Below are 17,353 nucleotides of genomic sequence, written 5' to 3'. Positions count from 1 at the left end.
TGTACCAGGGTTTTCTATTTCTGTGGTTCGGGTTTACAGTTTTTGTTATTTGTGGGCAATGCTCATTGGCAATGGAGAGAGTAAAGTTGACCCAGGTGGAGAAGGCGTTTTCTGGGGAAGAGAGGTCAATTTTTTTTTTTAATTCAGCGCATGCTTGTGAGATGGTATCAGTGGAGCAGGCTTTACGAAATTTAAAAGATAATGGCTGTCGTGGTACGGTGGTAGAACTTTGAGGAAGAATAAGTTTAGTCTGGATCAAGTAATGATCTGACCAGGGAACTGCTGTGCAAGAGGGTGGATTGCTGATGTTGATGGGGGAGTTAATAAAAATCAGATCAAGTGTGTGGCCAGCTTTGTGTGTGGGAGAGTTCACAATTTGATGGAAACCCATAGCTTCAAGGGATGATATGAAAGCTTCGCAGGCCGGGGATTGTGGGTTTATTTATGTGGTAATTTCTCTTCAATTAGCATTAGTATCCGTGTCATACTTCACTTACAGGCAATCCTGGAAACAGTTAAAAATATATAATCAGTTGCAGAATGACTGACTATCCTTCCAATTATAAATGCACATTTATCTTCTGTCTTTTTCATTTCCTGTCTCTTTATCCCACCTCATTTTCTGTCTCTTATTGTCTCTGTCTTTAATATATATGCAAAAGAGAAATCATAGTTGACCAAACCTGGAGTAGAGTGGTAGAGCACCAACTTCATAGGAGAAGAGTTAGATGCCAGATGTGTACTGTATTTGCACGAGTAGTCAGAATGAATGGCGCAGAAAACTGTGATAGCTGTAGTTAAGAATGTGGATTTAGTTCCCTTAAGGTGAAGAGTGAAACAAGTGTGTGTAAAATAGAGACCTGAAGAAGAAAAGAAATCGAGAAAAGGGTTTGTGACAAAGTGTTTCTCCCTTCATTTTATGGCGATACCTTGTGCACATGGTCCTTAGTGCGTGTTCCAGAGCTTGTCAGCTGGATTTAACACTTTCACTCTCTGATTATTAAATCACTAACTTGATTCTTTACTTTTAGACGCAGGCTGAGGTGAAGCATATCAACATCTTGAGAAGAAAGAATTCTTCATTGCATGTGAGGTGAGATTTTAAAAAGATTTTACGGATGGTTACGGCCATACAACTAAATACTAATTAGCTTCCAATAGGAAACTGAAGACTTTGTATCTAATAAGGAACAAATTGATCGATAGGTAGCAAAATGTGAATATACTTCATGTGGGAAACGTGCAGATCTGAATATAGGGAGTCAGAAAGGATTTTTGAAATGGACTACAGATGGGACTATTCACAAATCTCAGGATCACTTTGTACAGCTTGCCCTGGGGTGGTGGTGGGGGGGTTGAGGGATTGGGGTAAGGGGTAAGGGGATCGATTATATAAAAGACTGGATAGATATCATTTATCAGCCAATGAAATTATAATTTAAAGGAAAATTTTAAATTAAAGAAAGTATCTAATGACACAGTAATTCAAGTGGTGGATGATGAGGTCATTGAGGTAGGTCTGTGAGTTGTCTGTAAGAATATGGGCAGCAAAATCCATTCAGCAGGTTCAGATGAGCTAATGAATGAGTCTTGCTCACACAGACAAAAACTGAGCAAGACAGACCAAGACTGACTGGCACCTTAAATGGCTACCTCAGAATATTAAATGTTATTTTTGTTCTCTTTTCATCTACCTCAGTTCATTTATTCCTTGCCTCTTGTGTTTCTCTAGGTATAATTTGATGATGGCAGTCAGGAATGAAAGTGGAGTCGCACAATTCATCCTTCTAGGACTTTCCAACACTCCAGAGTTACAGATAGTATTCTTTGTGGTGTTTCTAATTGTCTACCTGTTCACCATAGCTGGGAATGTTCTCATCATGGTAACCATATATGTGCACTCAAATCTGCACTCTCCAATGTACTTCTTCCTCAGCAACCTGTCCTTCTTAGACTTATGTCATTCAACAGTCACTGTCCCCAAATCCCTTGTTAACTTCCTCTCGCAGAGCAAAACCATCTCTTTCAGCGATTGCATTGCTCAGTTGTTTTTTTTCCACTTCATTGGGGGAGCAGAATGCTTTCACCTGACCTTAATGGCTTATGACCGCTACGTTGCCATCTGCAATCCTCTGCGTTATACCACCATAATGAGCAGAAGAATATGTTTCCATTTGGTAGTCTGTACATGGGTAGGTGGTTTCCTTCATTCCCTCACGCAGGTATTGCTTACAATCCAGTTATCCTTCTGTGGTCCCAATGTGATAAATCATTTCTTTTGCGACGTCCACCCATTATCTCTATTGGCTTGCTCCAGTATCGATTTCAATGAAGCCATAGTGATGGCTAACAGCGGATCGATATCCCTAATTTGCTTCTTGGTATTAGTCATATCTTACATATATATCATCTCCACTATCTTAAAGATTCGCTCAGCTGAGGGAAGGCGCAAAGCTTTCTCTACCTGTGCCTCCCACCTAATGGTAGTCACGTTATTTTTTGGCCCCTGTGTCTTCATTTACATGAGGCCCTCCGTAACATTTTCCGCGGATAAAACGGTCTCTGTGTTTTACACATTTCTCACTCCTTTGTTAAATCCCATCATATACACTCTGAGAAACGAGGAGGTGAAGAAAGCCATGAGGAAACTGAAAGGCAGGGAATTCCCTTTCCCAATGATACACATAAACTAATTTATCTTGCAAGTAAAATCACCCTTGACTGATTAATATTCCTTCTTGAATCAACTGTGTAGGGTCCTGATAATTTTTTCTCTCGATTACTTTTTTGGTAGGATTTCCATTGAAAGATACAGTAGACATGAGTGGATTGGCTGATTACTGACCCAAACTGGGAAATATATCTCTTGCCACATGTGTCACAGAATCCACGAATTCTGATTTAGATACATGTATGCTTATTAATGACTTTTTTTAAACTTTTCTTTTGTGAGTCCTTAAGTTTTTGAGATTCAGGAGCAGATTCTTTTCTCTAAGAGACATTAAATATCTATGGAGGAAATAAGCGTTTGTTATTCTATGTTAACTCTGTTATTTTCCTGTTTTTAAGAAAGCTCCGACTATGTGACGTCATACAGTGTAAATATGGTATAGTCATCCATCTAAATATATCTTTAAATACATTCTCAAGGTGTGATAAATTGACAATTACTATGACTGGCCATGATTTCTTTGTCCCCACCCTTATGTGAATCCTACTGCCCAGTGCTACCCCTTCTCAATCTCTTTCTCTGCCTTCAGCATTCAGCCTTATTCCCTTCTGTGCATCTCCTTTTAAAGTTGAGTTCGCTATATGTTGCTTGTGTGGAATACTTAATTTGATTTTTTGATATCATCAGCAGAGAAGGGTTTGTGGGTTTGTCCTACCTATAAATTAAAAAAAACAACAACCCTGTTTTAGTGTTATACAGTTTTGCTCAGCGATCTGTAAAGAATATGATTATTATTTTAGAATAAGTAATAGCACAAACTTAATTTTTTATTTTAAAACTATATCTTATGCTTGGAAATGATTGCTAACTAATTTTACCACAATGAATAAACAACTTGTTTTTCTCTCTGTATATGTGAATTTGTTTCTTCCTGTGCTTGTGCTTCCTTCTAAATTGTGAATGATTATTTTTTTTAATCTTAAAGGAAACGTTCAAAAGATGATAAACTGTTAATTTGACAGAGATACCACGAGGTCAGAATTAAAAGAAAACGTTTTGTAGGGTTGTAAGCATCACCTCTCTCAGATTTATGCATCTGTACCAGGCAGCCAAGATATGACATATTTAGAACAAATCGCAGTTTTAATCTTAAAACAGTAAGACACTCTCCCCCTTCTCCTAAGCAATAAGGCATTCTTCCTGGCGCTGTATGAGCGAAAAGAGCATTATGAGGAGAGCAGATAACCATAAGAAGCACATCTTACTTTTTCAGAGATGAGCTTTTGTTGCTTTGATAACTAGAAGGGCGCAATTTAACGCTCGGAAACTAAAGCGGCAAACCCGCTATAGGCAGGCATCATATGTCTTGGTATCAGCTGAGGTGGAGTCCTAGGACTACTATAGCTCACCGTCGCTAGAAGAATAAGGACATTGGCTTGCATGGTTAAAGACGTGGGTCAAACCCTCTATAAAAACTATTCCAGTGCCTCTGTTTGAAAATATTATCCATGGGGTAGTTCTGCAGAAAGGTACGGGGACTTCAAATGTTGGTGTTGGCCATAAAGGGTCCCTGCAGATTTAAATGTGTTAGGGATTTTTAACCTCTGTCAATGAATCTTTAAAGAGGTTTTATAAAACTTAGGAACCATAGCTGTCTTAAGTTCTTTATTGGTTTTGCTTCCTCTGAATAACCACCGATACAGGAGCCAACCTTTCAAAATAATTGGGATGGAAACTAAACACAAATTAACTCTCCCTGGACATAATGAAGACGTTCATTGAATATTTGGGCGCGCAAACACCCACAACTCCCACAAAGCGAGCGCCTATGGCCACTAATAGTTTTCAGGAGGGTATTTTGAAATGAGCTTTATTCTCACTGATTTCCTTTCTTGTGAAGTATATTAGTTTATAAAATCACTTTTAAAGATTAAAATACATTAAAAAAAAAAAAGCTTAAAGTGACTAATCCAACTTCTTATTTTAGGAACTTTTGATTCCCAGGTGGAAATTAAGTCTTAAGGTTCTACCACTTTGAAATTATAGGAGAAACCGCAGAAATGGACTGTAATATTAATACAGCTGACTGCAATCTCTATTCTTCTTTTGTTAGAAAGGGTATTCGAACCAGTCTGTGCAGTCCATTCTCTGTGCATATTATTACATTCCTCATAATGATCACAATTTTGAGGACAGAGATTTTGCGGTCTTACATGTCCAGACCAGAACAAAGCATCTCCTCCGTAAATTTTAGCTGCTTTTCTTTAGACCTCTGCTATGCATTAATATTCTCTGAATCCCCCACTGAAATAACACTCCATAGTACTCTATAGAAAAAGATGAGTGAAATTCAGAATGCATGCACATTCAGTAGGTTGCATGTTTACCTAGAGAAGTCCCCCTCTGGAGTAGTAGAATACTCATGTGGAATGTGTAAGGGGAACTTGCACTGCCTTACAGCTGTAACTGTTGTATAATATTATCTTTATCAAATTTATCTAACATAGCATATTTGAATAATTTATATTTACAAAATACTATGTCACCACGAACAAGCCAGTCAGATCAATGGGCTGCAGATGTTTTAAAATAAATATTTATTATTATTTATGTATTTAAAATATTTATGACTTACTGTCTAATGTCATAAACGAGTTACAAACAAACAGAAATAAAAATGACACCAAATAGATTTACAACAACATACCGGTAGTAGATGACGGCAATAAAAGGTGATCTGGTTCATTCAATATGCTCAGTTATTCTGTATACACAGAGTAGGGAGGGCTACCTGAAAGATTGGCCTGGAGTAAATCTGCCCGAAAAGCAGACCCATTCCAAGTGAGGGATGAAGTGGGGTAATTGCTCCAGGACCTGCACAATGGGGACCCTGCAGCAGCAGGAAGAGGCAAGCCAGGCCAGTGTCACCAGCCACACATTTGCCCATGTGGAGCAAGGGGCAGCATCAACTTCCCAAAGATAGATTGACGTGGCACTAAGTTGGAATTGTGACCTTATTGCGGGTGACATCACAGAACTGCTCCTTGGTGGCAAGACAGATGAGAGCCGTGTGATTTAAGCCTCATCCAGCCTTATCTTCCAGCCTTGCTTTCAAGCCCTGTCTCATCCTTCAGTCCAGCCTTGTCCAGCCTTCTCTTCCTCTTCACCTTGTTCCGCCTCATCTTCCTTACTCATCCTGTCCAGTGTCTTCAGTGTGTTTTCGGTCACCATTGGCTTGCCTCTTCCGATCTTGATTTCTTGCTTGGACCTGACCACGATCTCCTGCCACTTGGATCTGCCCCCTTGCCTGGACCAGACTACTCTTGCAAGCTGCCTGTCCCAATCTCAGAACAAATAGAGGGTGAGAGAAGTTTTAGCGTCCTCAAAAACCTTTGAAAGGTGTTGAAGAATAGTTTGAAAGGCTTTCATTCAAGAAGAACTCCACATTCAAATGGTACAGAAATCAAGTTATTAAATCCCCGACCAAGGATGCATCGGGAGGGACAGTACATAAAACTAAATGAATCTTAGAAAACAGAGGACAGTGGAAATTACTGCAAACCGAGAATACATAGCAGATACATAAGTGCATTTAGAATAGGTGCTGAAAAAGTTACCTTCAATATCGAGTTGTGAACATGAGCAGAGTTCTTACAGATTAGAGTCAAAGGAAAGTATTTAAACCAAACGTTGGCGCCAAAAACGCCTTCTGTGACATCAAAGGTCACATGATTAATGGGCACCAATCAAAATAGAGCTTTACAATCCCAAAGAAAGGAGACAGATATTAAAGAAAGGCAGCAGATATTAAAGAAAATGAATCCATTCAATGTCAGTATTAAGTCCCTGTGGAGACAGAGATTGGAGGGTGAAAATCGATCGTTGATCTCTAGGTATTTTACCATATTCAGCCCGGATTGGCCAGGTTTGTTCCATAATTAAATGCCACTGACCAATTCTATCTTCGCATGTTACCTTTGATCATCCTTTGCATTTTGCTTTTCACCATGGTAAGAATATCTGGGACATGTTGGTACGTTCCGAGTTTCACACAGAGTATGTCAATACTGATTCTGTCACCACTCATGGCCACTTTACCTATCACCAATGCTCAGAGTGTTCACTATCTCTTTCACTCACTTCTCTCCATCACCCTCATACTGGCAAACATTATAATGCTGGAGTTTATATACATCATGCCTGACCTCAGGAGTAGTTTATATTATAATTTGCCCTTGCTGTAAAATCTATGTTGGCAAAACTATACACCCCCTTAAAACACGCACCATTGAACATCGTTCAAGCATTTGACTCTCTTGTGAAGAAGCTCCTTGTTGCACTGGTGGACCCTTGGCAGAGACTTTCACCAATACCATCCCTCATTCCCCACAGGTTGAGCCCTTGGGTACTGGGGGCCAGTTGGACTTAAGCGGGGATCTCTGGTAACATAAAATCCCATGGCAAGAGGCAAGGACGAAGTCAGGCAGGCCACATTTGAGGCAGGTGGCAGTCAAGCAGAAGTCCAGGGATGTTCCAGAGGTCAGGGCAGGCAGAAGATTCAAAGCATTCCAGAGGATGGGGCAGGTGACAGACAGGCAGAGATCACAAGACGTTCCAAGATCAGGGCAGGCAGATGACAAGTGAATATCCAATACATGTACCAATGTCAGAAACCAGAAGTCAATCCAAGGGATTGGAATCAGGAACATGAAGTCAGGAACACGGCAACCAGCAGCAAAGGAGTTTGACCTGTTGCTGAGGCATCTGCAGATAGCCAGGACTGGAATTATAAAGGCCCCTGCTTCTGACATCATTGCAATGTGCTGTAGGCATTTTCCCACTGCTGGCTCTTTAAATGAGGGAGAGTGGCATGAGCAGCTGGGAGCAGGCTGGAGACCATGTGCAGGATGGCATCCCCACCGAGGCATGCCAGGGAACACAGCGGGACCGGAGCTGGAGGAGGGCTGCAGGAAGCATTTCTGGGGATTCCCTGCCACCATGAGGAAGCCAATAGAAGTTCCTACCACACCAGTAAGCAAAGTCAGCTGCCCAACCATGCGGCCAACTCATGTAACACTCCTCTAGTGCACCTTTGGCTTTCTGCCTCCCATACGCTGACTGATAGTAGATTCTTTGCGATTCATTTGGTTAGACCTTCTCTTTGGGGCGGTGACTTTTCTGCACAATTACTACCTAGAGAGCAACAACAGATTTTTACTCTCCAATATCTGTATCTAAAGGGACTTAACACCGACATTGAATGGATCCATTTTCTTTAATATTTTCTCTCTTTAATATCTGCTCCCTTTCTTTAATATGTCTCCTTTTTCTGGGATTGTAAAGCTCTATTTTGATTGGTTCTCATTAATCATGTGATCTCCAATGACATAGAATGGCACCAAAGCTTTGTTTAAATATCTTCCTTTCAGAGGCATTCATCAAAATGCCCCTGAAAGGAAGATAGTTCCTGTGATAACACCATAATGCATGCATTAATGGCATAACGCATGTGATATTTACCGTATTGCATTGTGCAAATGAAAATTTTTCATAAGGATGGGATTGGGGAGGGGTTTGGGTGGGATTAATGAAAATGAGGGCAATATCACATGGTGCGATAGCATAATGCATGCTATGATATGTTTTTAACACTGGAAATAACTACACCTTTTTTCCTGACATTAAGCTGTGTGATATGCCCGAAACAGTCGAAAACTATTTGCGATAAAGATTGCAAATTGCATTTTGGCCATTTCTGGGCTTGAGGAGAGGGAAAGAAGAGGAGTGGAGTGGAATAGAGAGAGAGAGCCTCTGGGGAGGGTCATCTAGTAACTTGAGGTAAGGTTTTGGTGGTGGTTTAGGGTTTGGGGGCCAGTACTCTCACCCTAGCTTGGTGGACTCTAGCTAGGGTGAGAGAACATTGTAGAAATCTCATGTTTGTGAAACTTTCCTCACTCCAAATGACATCAAATCTTCACTGAGGTGTACTGTGCTGTTCGTATGTCTCACTCTGCATGTCAAACTGTCCCCAAAACCCTAAACACCACCAGAACCAAAGAGGTGCTCTCGGTCTCTCTCTCCACAACTTGATATTGAAGGTAACTTTTTCAGCATGGATTCTTGATGCACTCTGTAATTTCTGCTGTCCTCTGTTTTCTAAGATTTGTTAATTTTTATTTCAGTTTTCTGAGCTTGTGCCTGTACTATCCCTCCCGATGCAGCCTTGATCAGCAAAACACGGTGTCCGTGTCAGGAGATTTAATAACCTGATTTCTGTACCATTTGAATGTGGAGTTCTTTCAGGCTATTCTACAACACCTTTCAAAGGTTTTTGAGGATGTTAAAATTCTCTCACCCTCTTGTTTTGATCTTTCTTGAGCATGTATGCCTTTCCGTTTTGACTGTGCTTATTGCATTGACCCAAACTCAGCCCATCTCTGACTCTGTTAGTCTACTGCCTGCACTGACTCTGGTGTGTGTCTCTGGACTCTGTTATCACCACCCTAGGGATCCACCTTACTCCTGTCGTCCACCAAAACCCAAGGGCCCAAACTGCAGAGTTGATGACTGATGCATTCTCCAGCTGCAGGCATAAGCCTCAGTGGTTTGCCCATGAGGCTGAATCAACTATGCCACAGCACTAAGGGCTCACACACCCACTACCTTTTACAAATGCTTTATCATGATTCTCAATATTTTATCAAAAGTATTTTAATTTCAGGCTGATTGTTGATCTCTATGCAATCAAAATCTCTTTAATAAATCACTTGACACAGGCACCATTGTTTCTTTGTTCAAACTGTATCAGGGGTATTACTGAGAGAAAACAACATTCCTTGGTGACATTTTTTTCATGCTAATGGCTTGAAATGATCCTGATGCAATCATATAAATCATGGCTTAGCTTGATGTCTTTCCTCTGGTAAAAAATAGGATAAACCAGTGGTCATGGCATGCAGATAATTGTTTAGTGTGAAATTTTCAAAGAATGCTTATAAAATGGATCACATTATAAATTGTTGAAATTTGATGTTCTCACCATTGGACTTTGAATGCTGTCACCCCTGATACAGTTGACAAAACATGGACCTGTGTTTGAATTTGATAGCACAACATTCCTGCTGAATGACAACATTCCCAGGTTGCAACTAGAGATAAGTTTGTTTTATTTGCATCAAAATATAAAAATAGAGTGATTGCTTAAAAAAAGTGACTGCTTTAATCTGCAGTGACCAATGATTAACCACAAGGCAATGAAGGTGACACAACACCAGTAGTGCCTATTATGACAGATCACAACTTGCTTATGTGAGGGTTTCTTTTCAGTACATTGTGATCCCTCGGGTAAGGCTATGCTGGCAGGAATCCTGTAACCCACTGGATTCTAGATACTTCATTATCCTTCATTAGAGTCTCTACTAGATACTTCATTATCCTTCATTAGAGTCTCCATTAATTTTTTAACCAATGAGGTTAGACTAAATGACCTGTAATTTCCAGTCTTCACTCTTGTTTCACTTTTATAAAGGATGACAACATTCATCCTTCTTGAGTACCATGAGAAAGCTTCCTTCTGCAATGATCTATTGAACAGATCCTTCTGTGGACCCTCCAGAAGCTGTCTATATGAATCTGTCCAGCCCTATCACTTTCTCCACTTGCAGTTTTGCTACTTTCATGCAAAATCTTTCTTCCTTAAATGATGTAGTGTCTACCCCACTATTATATCTACCTCTGGAACAATCAGCAATCTTTCTTCAATTCCTTGTTCAATGAATACCAAACAGAAGTATTTGTTGAGTAATTATAGTTTTTTCCTTGTTCCCCTCATGTAATCTAACATAGTAACAGCAGCAGAGAAAGACCAAATGTTCCATCCAGTCTACCCATCAAATTACTTATGGTAGTAACGGCTGCTTCATGCAAGTTACCCCAAAGCCTTATGTTAAGGGTAATAATATTAAAGAACAAAACCAAGCACTGACAAACCCATAAAAAAGTATTGCTAACAACATTTTTTAAATTCAGACAATGCTGCTTGAATGTGCTTTGCTTTTGGACTTGGCATAGAAGCAGTCCAATGCTTTTACTCTGTCTTCATATCAGTATCCTGAACCCTAAAAATCAAGACACAGTCTTGGCTGTATTCTGAATCCTGTTCCCTTTTCCCACCCTTGTTGCCACTGAAAAGGAGAGTGATGTTGCAGTAGCATCAAATCATGAGTGCTATTTGGAAAAAGGGTAGTAATCCCCATGCCTTCTGTTAGGGGAAGCAGCTGCTGTTCCATGCAGGTTATCCACATGCACCCTTTCCTTCATTTCCACCTCTAGCCTCTGGGATTCACAGTGTTTATCCCATGCCTTTTTGAATTTGTTTACTGTTTTTGTCTTCACCACCTCTTATGGAGAGGCATTCCAGACATCCACCACCCTCTCCATGAAAAAAAAAAACAACATTTCCTGATTCTCATTCTGAGTTGTTCCCCCTGGAGTATCATTTCGTGACCCCCTAGTTCTACTGATTTCTTTCCAATGGAAAAGGTTTGAAGTTTGTACATCATGAGAACCTTTCAGGTATCTGAAGGTCAGTATCATATCTCCCCTGCACCTCCTCTCTTCCAGGGTGTGCATATTCAGATCCTTCAGCCTCACCTCATAGATCTTCTCATGCAGACCCCACATCATTCTGGTCGCTCTTCTCTTGACCGCCTCCATCCTGTCTTTATCCCCCTTCAGATATGGACTCCAGAACTGAACACAGTAATCTAGGTGAGGCCTCACCAAGGACCTGTACAAGGGTTTTATCTCCTCCTTTTTCTTACTGGTTATTCTTCTCTCTTTGCAGCCCATTATTCTTCTGGTTTTAGCTATTACCTTGTCCTTTTTTCTCCTCTCATTCTTACAATTCAACCTCTTCCTTTCATCCTTTCACTCACTTAACTGAAGGAAGACTTGTTTACTTGCTTTAACTCTTTAGCTATCTTTTCTTCCTCTTGTACCTTTACTTTCACTGATTCATTTCAAACAAATATTCTTCCCTGTATTCCTCTTTCTGAGATCCTTTTGTGAATGATATTCTGCAAGGATTTGGGAAAGATTTGTCTTTTTGCCGATGATGCAAAAATCTGCAATACGGTAGGTGTGGAAAACATGAGGAGGGATCTAGAGAAGCTCAAAGAATGGTCTAGAATCTGAAAACTATTATTTAATGTTTAAAAAAATGCATAAAATGGCTGACATAAACCTAAATGCAGGAACAATTAATAAAAAGGACAAAGCCTGACAGAGAACCAATTTCACAACTTGTCAGTCGCTTTAAATACTTTCACTTTTTTTTAAATTAGGAAATCACTAATTTGATTCCTTATTCTTAATGGTAGGCTATGGTGAAATAGGTTTCACCACCATCAGAAAAAAGGATTCTTTATTTGAAGTGTGGTAAAATTTCAAATCATTTTGGAGATGACTAGGATCATAAAACTAAATAGCATTCAAAGGAAACTGGACCAGTTTGGGCTTTATGTTTGATAACGTAAAAGAGTCCAACCCATATTAAACTTAAAGTTGCTTAAATGTTCATTGTTCCATGTAAGGCCGTCTGGCAAGTTTTTGTTCTTTGTAAACCGGTTTGATTTGCATCTAATGTAGGAAGATCGGTATAAAAAAACAAAAAATAAATAAATAAATAAATAAATAAATATTACAATTTGAATAAACTTCAGGTGGGGAAAAGGCTGATCAATGGGCTGAATTGGTTATACATTGGCAAAATGTTATTCACCTTTCTCAGGACCACGATGTATATCTTACCCTGGGGCAAGATATATGTGAATCTGGATAGATCTGTGTCTTAAAGGGTAAATTTAAAATGACATAAAGTATTTAAGAAAAAGGGTACGCCAACCCTTGGATGCTGAATTCTTGAAGGATTACTGAGGTATGACTGAAATATCTGTAAATCTATGGGAATATGGAGAGCAGACTCTATTCAGCAATTTTAGGAAGCCTGATGAGTGAGTCTTTACAATACAAGTGAAGGACAAACATGTCAGACTCAAGCTTTTCTGGCAGTTTAATTCACTGCTATTAATACTATTGTTTGTTACTACTGTTCTCTATGCATCTGTCTCATGCCTTTTATCCTCTTGATTTCCCCTTGTCTTTCTATGCAGTGAAGTGAATCCATGAAGTGGGATTAAATGGAAATCGGGAATGAGACCATTGTCACACAATTCAAACTAATAGGATTTTCCAGCACTCCAGAGTTACAGATAGTATTCTTTGTGGCATTTCTAATTGTGTACCTGCTCACCATAGGAGCGAATCTTCTTATTATGGTAACCATATATATGGACTCTCATCTGCACTCCCCCATGTACTTCTTCCTCAGCAACTTATCCTTCTTAGATTTATGCCTTTCAACAGTGGTTATCCCCAAATCCCTCCTTAATTTTGTCTCGCAGAGCAAAACCATCTCTTTCAATGAATGCATTGTCCAGCTATTTTTCTTGCATTTCTTTGGGGGTGCAGAATGCTTTCACCTGACCCTGATGGCCTATGATCGCTATGTTGCCATCTGCAGTCCTTTGCATTATACCACCATAATGAGCAGAAGATCATGTCTCCAGCTGGTGGTCTCTACCTGGATAGGCGGTTTCCTCCATTCCTTCACTCAGGCATTTTTAACAGTTCAATTACCGTTTTGTGGTCCCAGAGAGATCAATCATTTCTTTTGCGATGTCCATCCAGTATCTGTATTGGCTTGCTCTAGTACATTTATTAATGAAATCTTGGTTATGGCCAATAATGGAACGATAGTTCTAGGTTGTTTCTTGGTGGTGTTCATATCTTACCTATATATCCTCTTTACCATTTTAAAAATTCACTCAGCACAAGGAAGACACAAAGCTTTCTCAACATGTGCCTCCCATCTTCTTGTGGTCATTTTAATCTTTGGACCCTGTGTATTCATTTACATGAGACCCTCAGTGACATTTTCCATGGACAAAATGGTCTCCATGTTTTATACAATCCTCACCCCTTTGTTAAATCCCATCATATACACCCTGAGAAATGAGAAGGTGAAAAGAGGCATGAAGAAAGTGAAAGACAGGACTGTGTGTTTTCAGTGGTTATTTATTCCCTGATTTTGTGTCATTTAAAGAAAGGTATCATCAAGTAAGCAATCTTTTCCCACAGAGTGGTTAATGTCAACTCTTGAATCCAAGCTATAAAATGTTGATAATTACATTTTCTGTTGAAGATATTGTAAACAGGAATGAATTATGGCTTCCTGTTCTAGCCAAAGATGACCATATTTTTTTAATGGTCACAAAGGACTCCAAGGACCTTTAGATAAGCAAATATATATTTATTAAAACTCACATTTTTATGGTTTCCAACGTTTTAGTCTGGTTTCTGTCAATACTATTTATTTATTTAATTCTTTTTCTATACCGACATTCATGACAAGTCATATCACATCGGTTTACATTGAACATGGGTGGATTACATCAAACAAGGGGTACATTGAACAAGGGATAATAACATGGCCAATAAAATGGGTAATGACCAGAGTGAGATTCCTGCACAGGAAATAAGATGTGAATAACATGGGTAAAACATGAGCGAGATTCATAGGAACAAAGGATAAAACAAGTTAACTTATACATTAAGCAGGGAAGAGAGACTGGGAGATGGAAACCAGAGCTGGGGGTACCTGGGTTGGGTACCAGGGTAAGGGTACCGGGGTTGGGAAGAAGGAGAGTGGGGGGGGGGGGGGGGGGAGCCAAGTCTTGAGGATACACAGCTAGAGGAACCATGGTAACAGATGATATACTTAAGTGAGGGCTGACAGAGAGGGTTGTCAGGGAGGAAGGAAAGGAGGGAGAAAGGAGGAACACAGGGATGGTATTAATGATTACAACATTACTACTAGAACTAATTAATTAATTAACTAAATAATTAATACTAGAACTAATTAATTAACATTACTACTAGAACTAACTAATTAATTAACTAAATAATTAATACTAGAACTAATTAATTAACATTACTACTAGAACTAACTAGTTAATGATTACAACAATACTACTAGAACTACTACTTCTTATCACTTCGATAGTGGTAGTTGACCTATGCAGTGTAGTTCAAATAAAACATAAGAGACTGTTCTCAGTCAGCTTAGAATCTAAACAAGACAAATATACAGGGGGAAATTGGGAATTGTATTTATTATTTTAAGTTGAAAAAACAGCCTCAAAAATATGGATTTGAATAAAGCCAAAGAAGAGGCATGACCATTAGCTCACAAATTGTATTCCAAACATACAGTCCACCAAGGTGGATAGCATGATGTCAGGCGTTGGCGGTAAAAGGGATAAGTGACTTTCTGGATGGGTGCATTTTAGAAGGGTTGTAGGATGAGACAAGGGAGGAAAGGTAGTGAGGAGCTGTAGAGTGAAGACTGTTGTAGGCTAGTTTTATCACAGGTTTTGATACTCTGTAGTAGTTTGTCTCTAAGAAACATTAAATATATATTCCCCAAATAATAATATAAGAGCATAAGATATGCCATACTGGTCAGACCAAAGGTCTATAAAGCCCAGCATCCTGTTTCGAACAGTGGTCATTCCAAGTCACAAGTACCTGGCAAGTACGCAAACATTAAATAGATCTCAAGCTACTATTGCTTATTAATTAATAGCAGTTTATGGATTTTTATTCTAGGAACTTATCCAAACCATTTTTAAACCGAGTTACACTGACTGCCATAACCACATCCTCTGGCAATGAATTTCAGAGCTTAACCATGCTCTGAGTGAAAAAGAATTTTCTTTGAATTGTTTTAAATGTGCCACATGCTAACTTCATGGAGTGCCCCCCTAGTCCTTCTATTATCTGAGAGAGTAAATAACTGATTTACATTAACCTGTTCAAGTCCTTTCATGATTTTTTAGACCTCTATCATATCTCCCCTCAGTTGTCTCTTCCCGAAACTGAATAGCCCTAACCTCTTTAGCCTTTCCTTATAGGGGAGCTGTTCCATGCCCTTTATCATTTTGATCACCCTTCTCTGCACTTTTTTCCTGTGCAATTAAATCCTTTTCAAGGTGCAGCAACCAGAATTGCACACAGTATTCAAGGTGCAGTCTCACCATGGAGTGATACAGAGGCATTATGACATTTTCCGTTTTATTCACCATTCCCTTCCTAATCATTCCTAACATTCTGTTTTCTATTTTGACTGCCACAGCACACTGAGCCAACAGTTTCAATGTATTATCCATTATGATGCTTAGATCTCTTTCGTGGGTGATAACTACTAAGATAGAACCTCATATTGTGTAACTACAGCAAGGGTTATTTTTCCCTATATCCATCACCTTGCACTTATCCACATTAAATTTCATCTGCCATTTGGAAGCCCAATCTTCCAGTCTCACAAGGTCCTCCTGCAATTTATCACAATCTGCTTGAGATTTAACTACTCTTATCCACATATTTGATCACCTCACTCATCATACCCCTTTCCAGATCATTTATAAATATATTATAAAGCATCCATCCAAATACAGATCCCTGAGGCACTCCACTGTTTACCTTTTCCACTGTGAAAGCAGACCATGTAATCCTTCTCTCTGTTTCCTGTCTTTTAACCAGTTTACAATCCACAAAAGTACATCGCCTCCTAACCCATGACTTTTTAGTTTTCTTAGAAGTCTCTCATGAAAGACTTTGTCGAACGCCTTCTGAAAATCCAAATACACCACATCTACTGGTTCACCTTTGTCAAAAAGATGGAGGAGATTTGTGAGGCAGGACTTGCCTTGGGTAAATCAATGCTGGCTGTGTCCCATTAAACTATCTCTATCTAAATGTTCTGTGATTTTATTCTTTATAACAGTTGCCACAATTTTTCCCAGAACTGAAGTCAGGCTCACTGGTCTATAGTTCAGTGAAACTATAGACCAGTTTTATTACTGTATGTTAACTTGTTTTTTCTCCAGTTTTTTTTTTTTTTAGAAAAGTTATCCTACAAATATTTCCACAAAATATTTCTATAGGTGCATTGCAGTACAAATAGTGCATGATAATGTTAGTTTCACAACCAGTAAATTAAATATGATCTTTAGGACTTTATCTAGAAGTGAAAATTGATTTATAACTGGACCTTGATTTTTTTCTATCCTATAACTAGAAAACCTTGGGCCAGATTTTAAGACGTACTCATGGGCATACATTTGTGCGCGCAACCTGGCGTGAACAAATGTACGCCCGATTTTATAACGTGCACGCGCAGCCGCGCTCATGTTATAAAATCCAGGGTAAGCACGCGCAAGGGGGTGCACACTAGTGCACCTTACACGCGCTGAGCCCTTGGGGAGTCCCGATAGCTTTCCCTGTTCCCTATGAGTCCACTCCGAAATCAGAGCAGCCTTGGAGGGAACTTTCCTTCCACCCCTCCCACCTTCCCCTCCCTTCCCCTTCCCCTACCTAACCCATCCCCCAGCCCTACCTAAACCCCCCCCCCTTAACCTTTATTTTACAAGTTGCACCTGCCTCCGGGCAGGCGTAGGTTGTGCGCACCGGCCGAGTGGCCCTACGGAGGCCTCTGGCCCCTCCCTCACCCCACCCCTTTTTTCAAGCCCCGGGACATACGCGCATCCTGTGACTTTGCGC

The 17,353-nt window shown here is 39.7% G+C and overlaps 2 protein-coding genes across 2 annotated transcripts; both read left to right on the top strand.

Annotated features, from left to right (window-relative positions):
* Nucleotides 1-1,745: 1,745 nt before the first annotated feature.
* On the top strand, nucleotides 1,746-12,113 carry LOC115078532 (olfactory receptor 1509-like). The gene is made up of 3 exons (XM_029581455.1): nucleotides 1,746-2,648; nucleotides 6,518-6,596; nucleotides 12,052-12,113. Exons 1-3 carry the CDS (start codon nucleotides 1,746-1,748, stop codon nucleotides 12,111-12,113), a joined length of 1,044 nt encoding a protein of 347 aa, XP_029437315.1.
* A 757-nt stretch (nucleotides 12,114-12,870) lies between these two features.
* LOC115078531 (olfactory receptor 1509-like) lies at nucleotides 12,871-13,818 on the top strand. Its single transcript, XM_029581454.1, has one exon. The coding sequence runs from the start codon at nucleotides 12,871-12,873 to the stop codon at nucleotides 13,816-13,818; it is 948 nt and encodes a 315-aa protein (XP_029437314.1).
* The last annotated feature ends 3,535 nt before the right edge of the window (nucleotides 13,819-17,353 follow it).

Source organism: Rhinatrema bivittatum, chromosome 16, assembly GCF_901001135.1.
Source record: "Rhinatrema bivittatum chromosome 16, aRhiBiv1.1, whole genome shotgun sequence".
In the NCBI taxonomy this organism is placed as follows: domain Eukaryota; kingdom Metazoa; phylum Chordata; class Amphibia; order Gymnophiona; family Rhinatrematidae; genus Rhinatrema; species Rhinatrema bivittatum.
This window is presented reverse-complemented; position numbering and strand designations above follow the sequence as displayed.

Bases quoted from the DNA above. Each gene is read 5' to 3' on its own strand.
- LOC115078532 (XM_029581455.1), top strand. From the start codon at position 1,746: ATGGCAGTCAGGAATGAAAGTGGAGTCGCACAATTCATCCTTCTAGGA. The intron at 2,649-6,517 runs CTGAAAGGCAGG...AGTATTAAGTCC, and splicing joins TGAAGAAAGCCATGAGGAAA to CTGTGGAGACAGAGATTGGA. The intron at 6,597-12,051 runs GTTTGTTCCATA...TCTTAATGGTAG, and splicing joins ATTCAGCCCGGATTGGCCAG to GCTATGGTGAAATAGGTTTC.
- LOC115078531 (XM_029581454.1), top strand. From the start codon at position 12,871: ATGGAAATCGGGAATGAGACCATTGTCACACAATTCAAACTAATAGGA.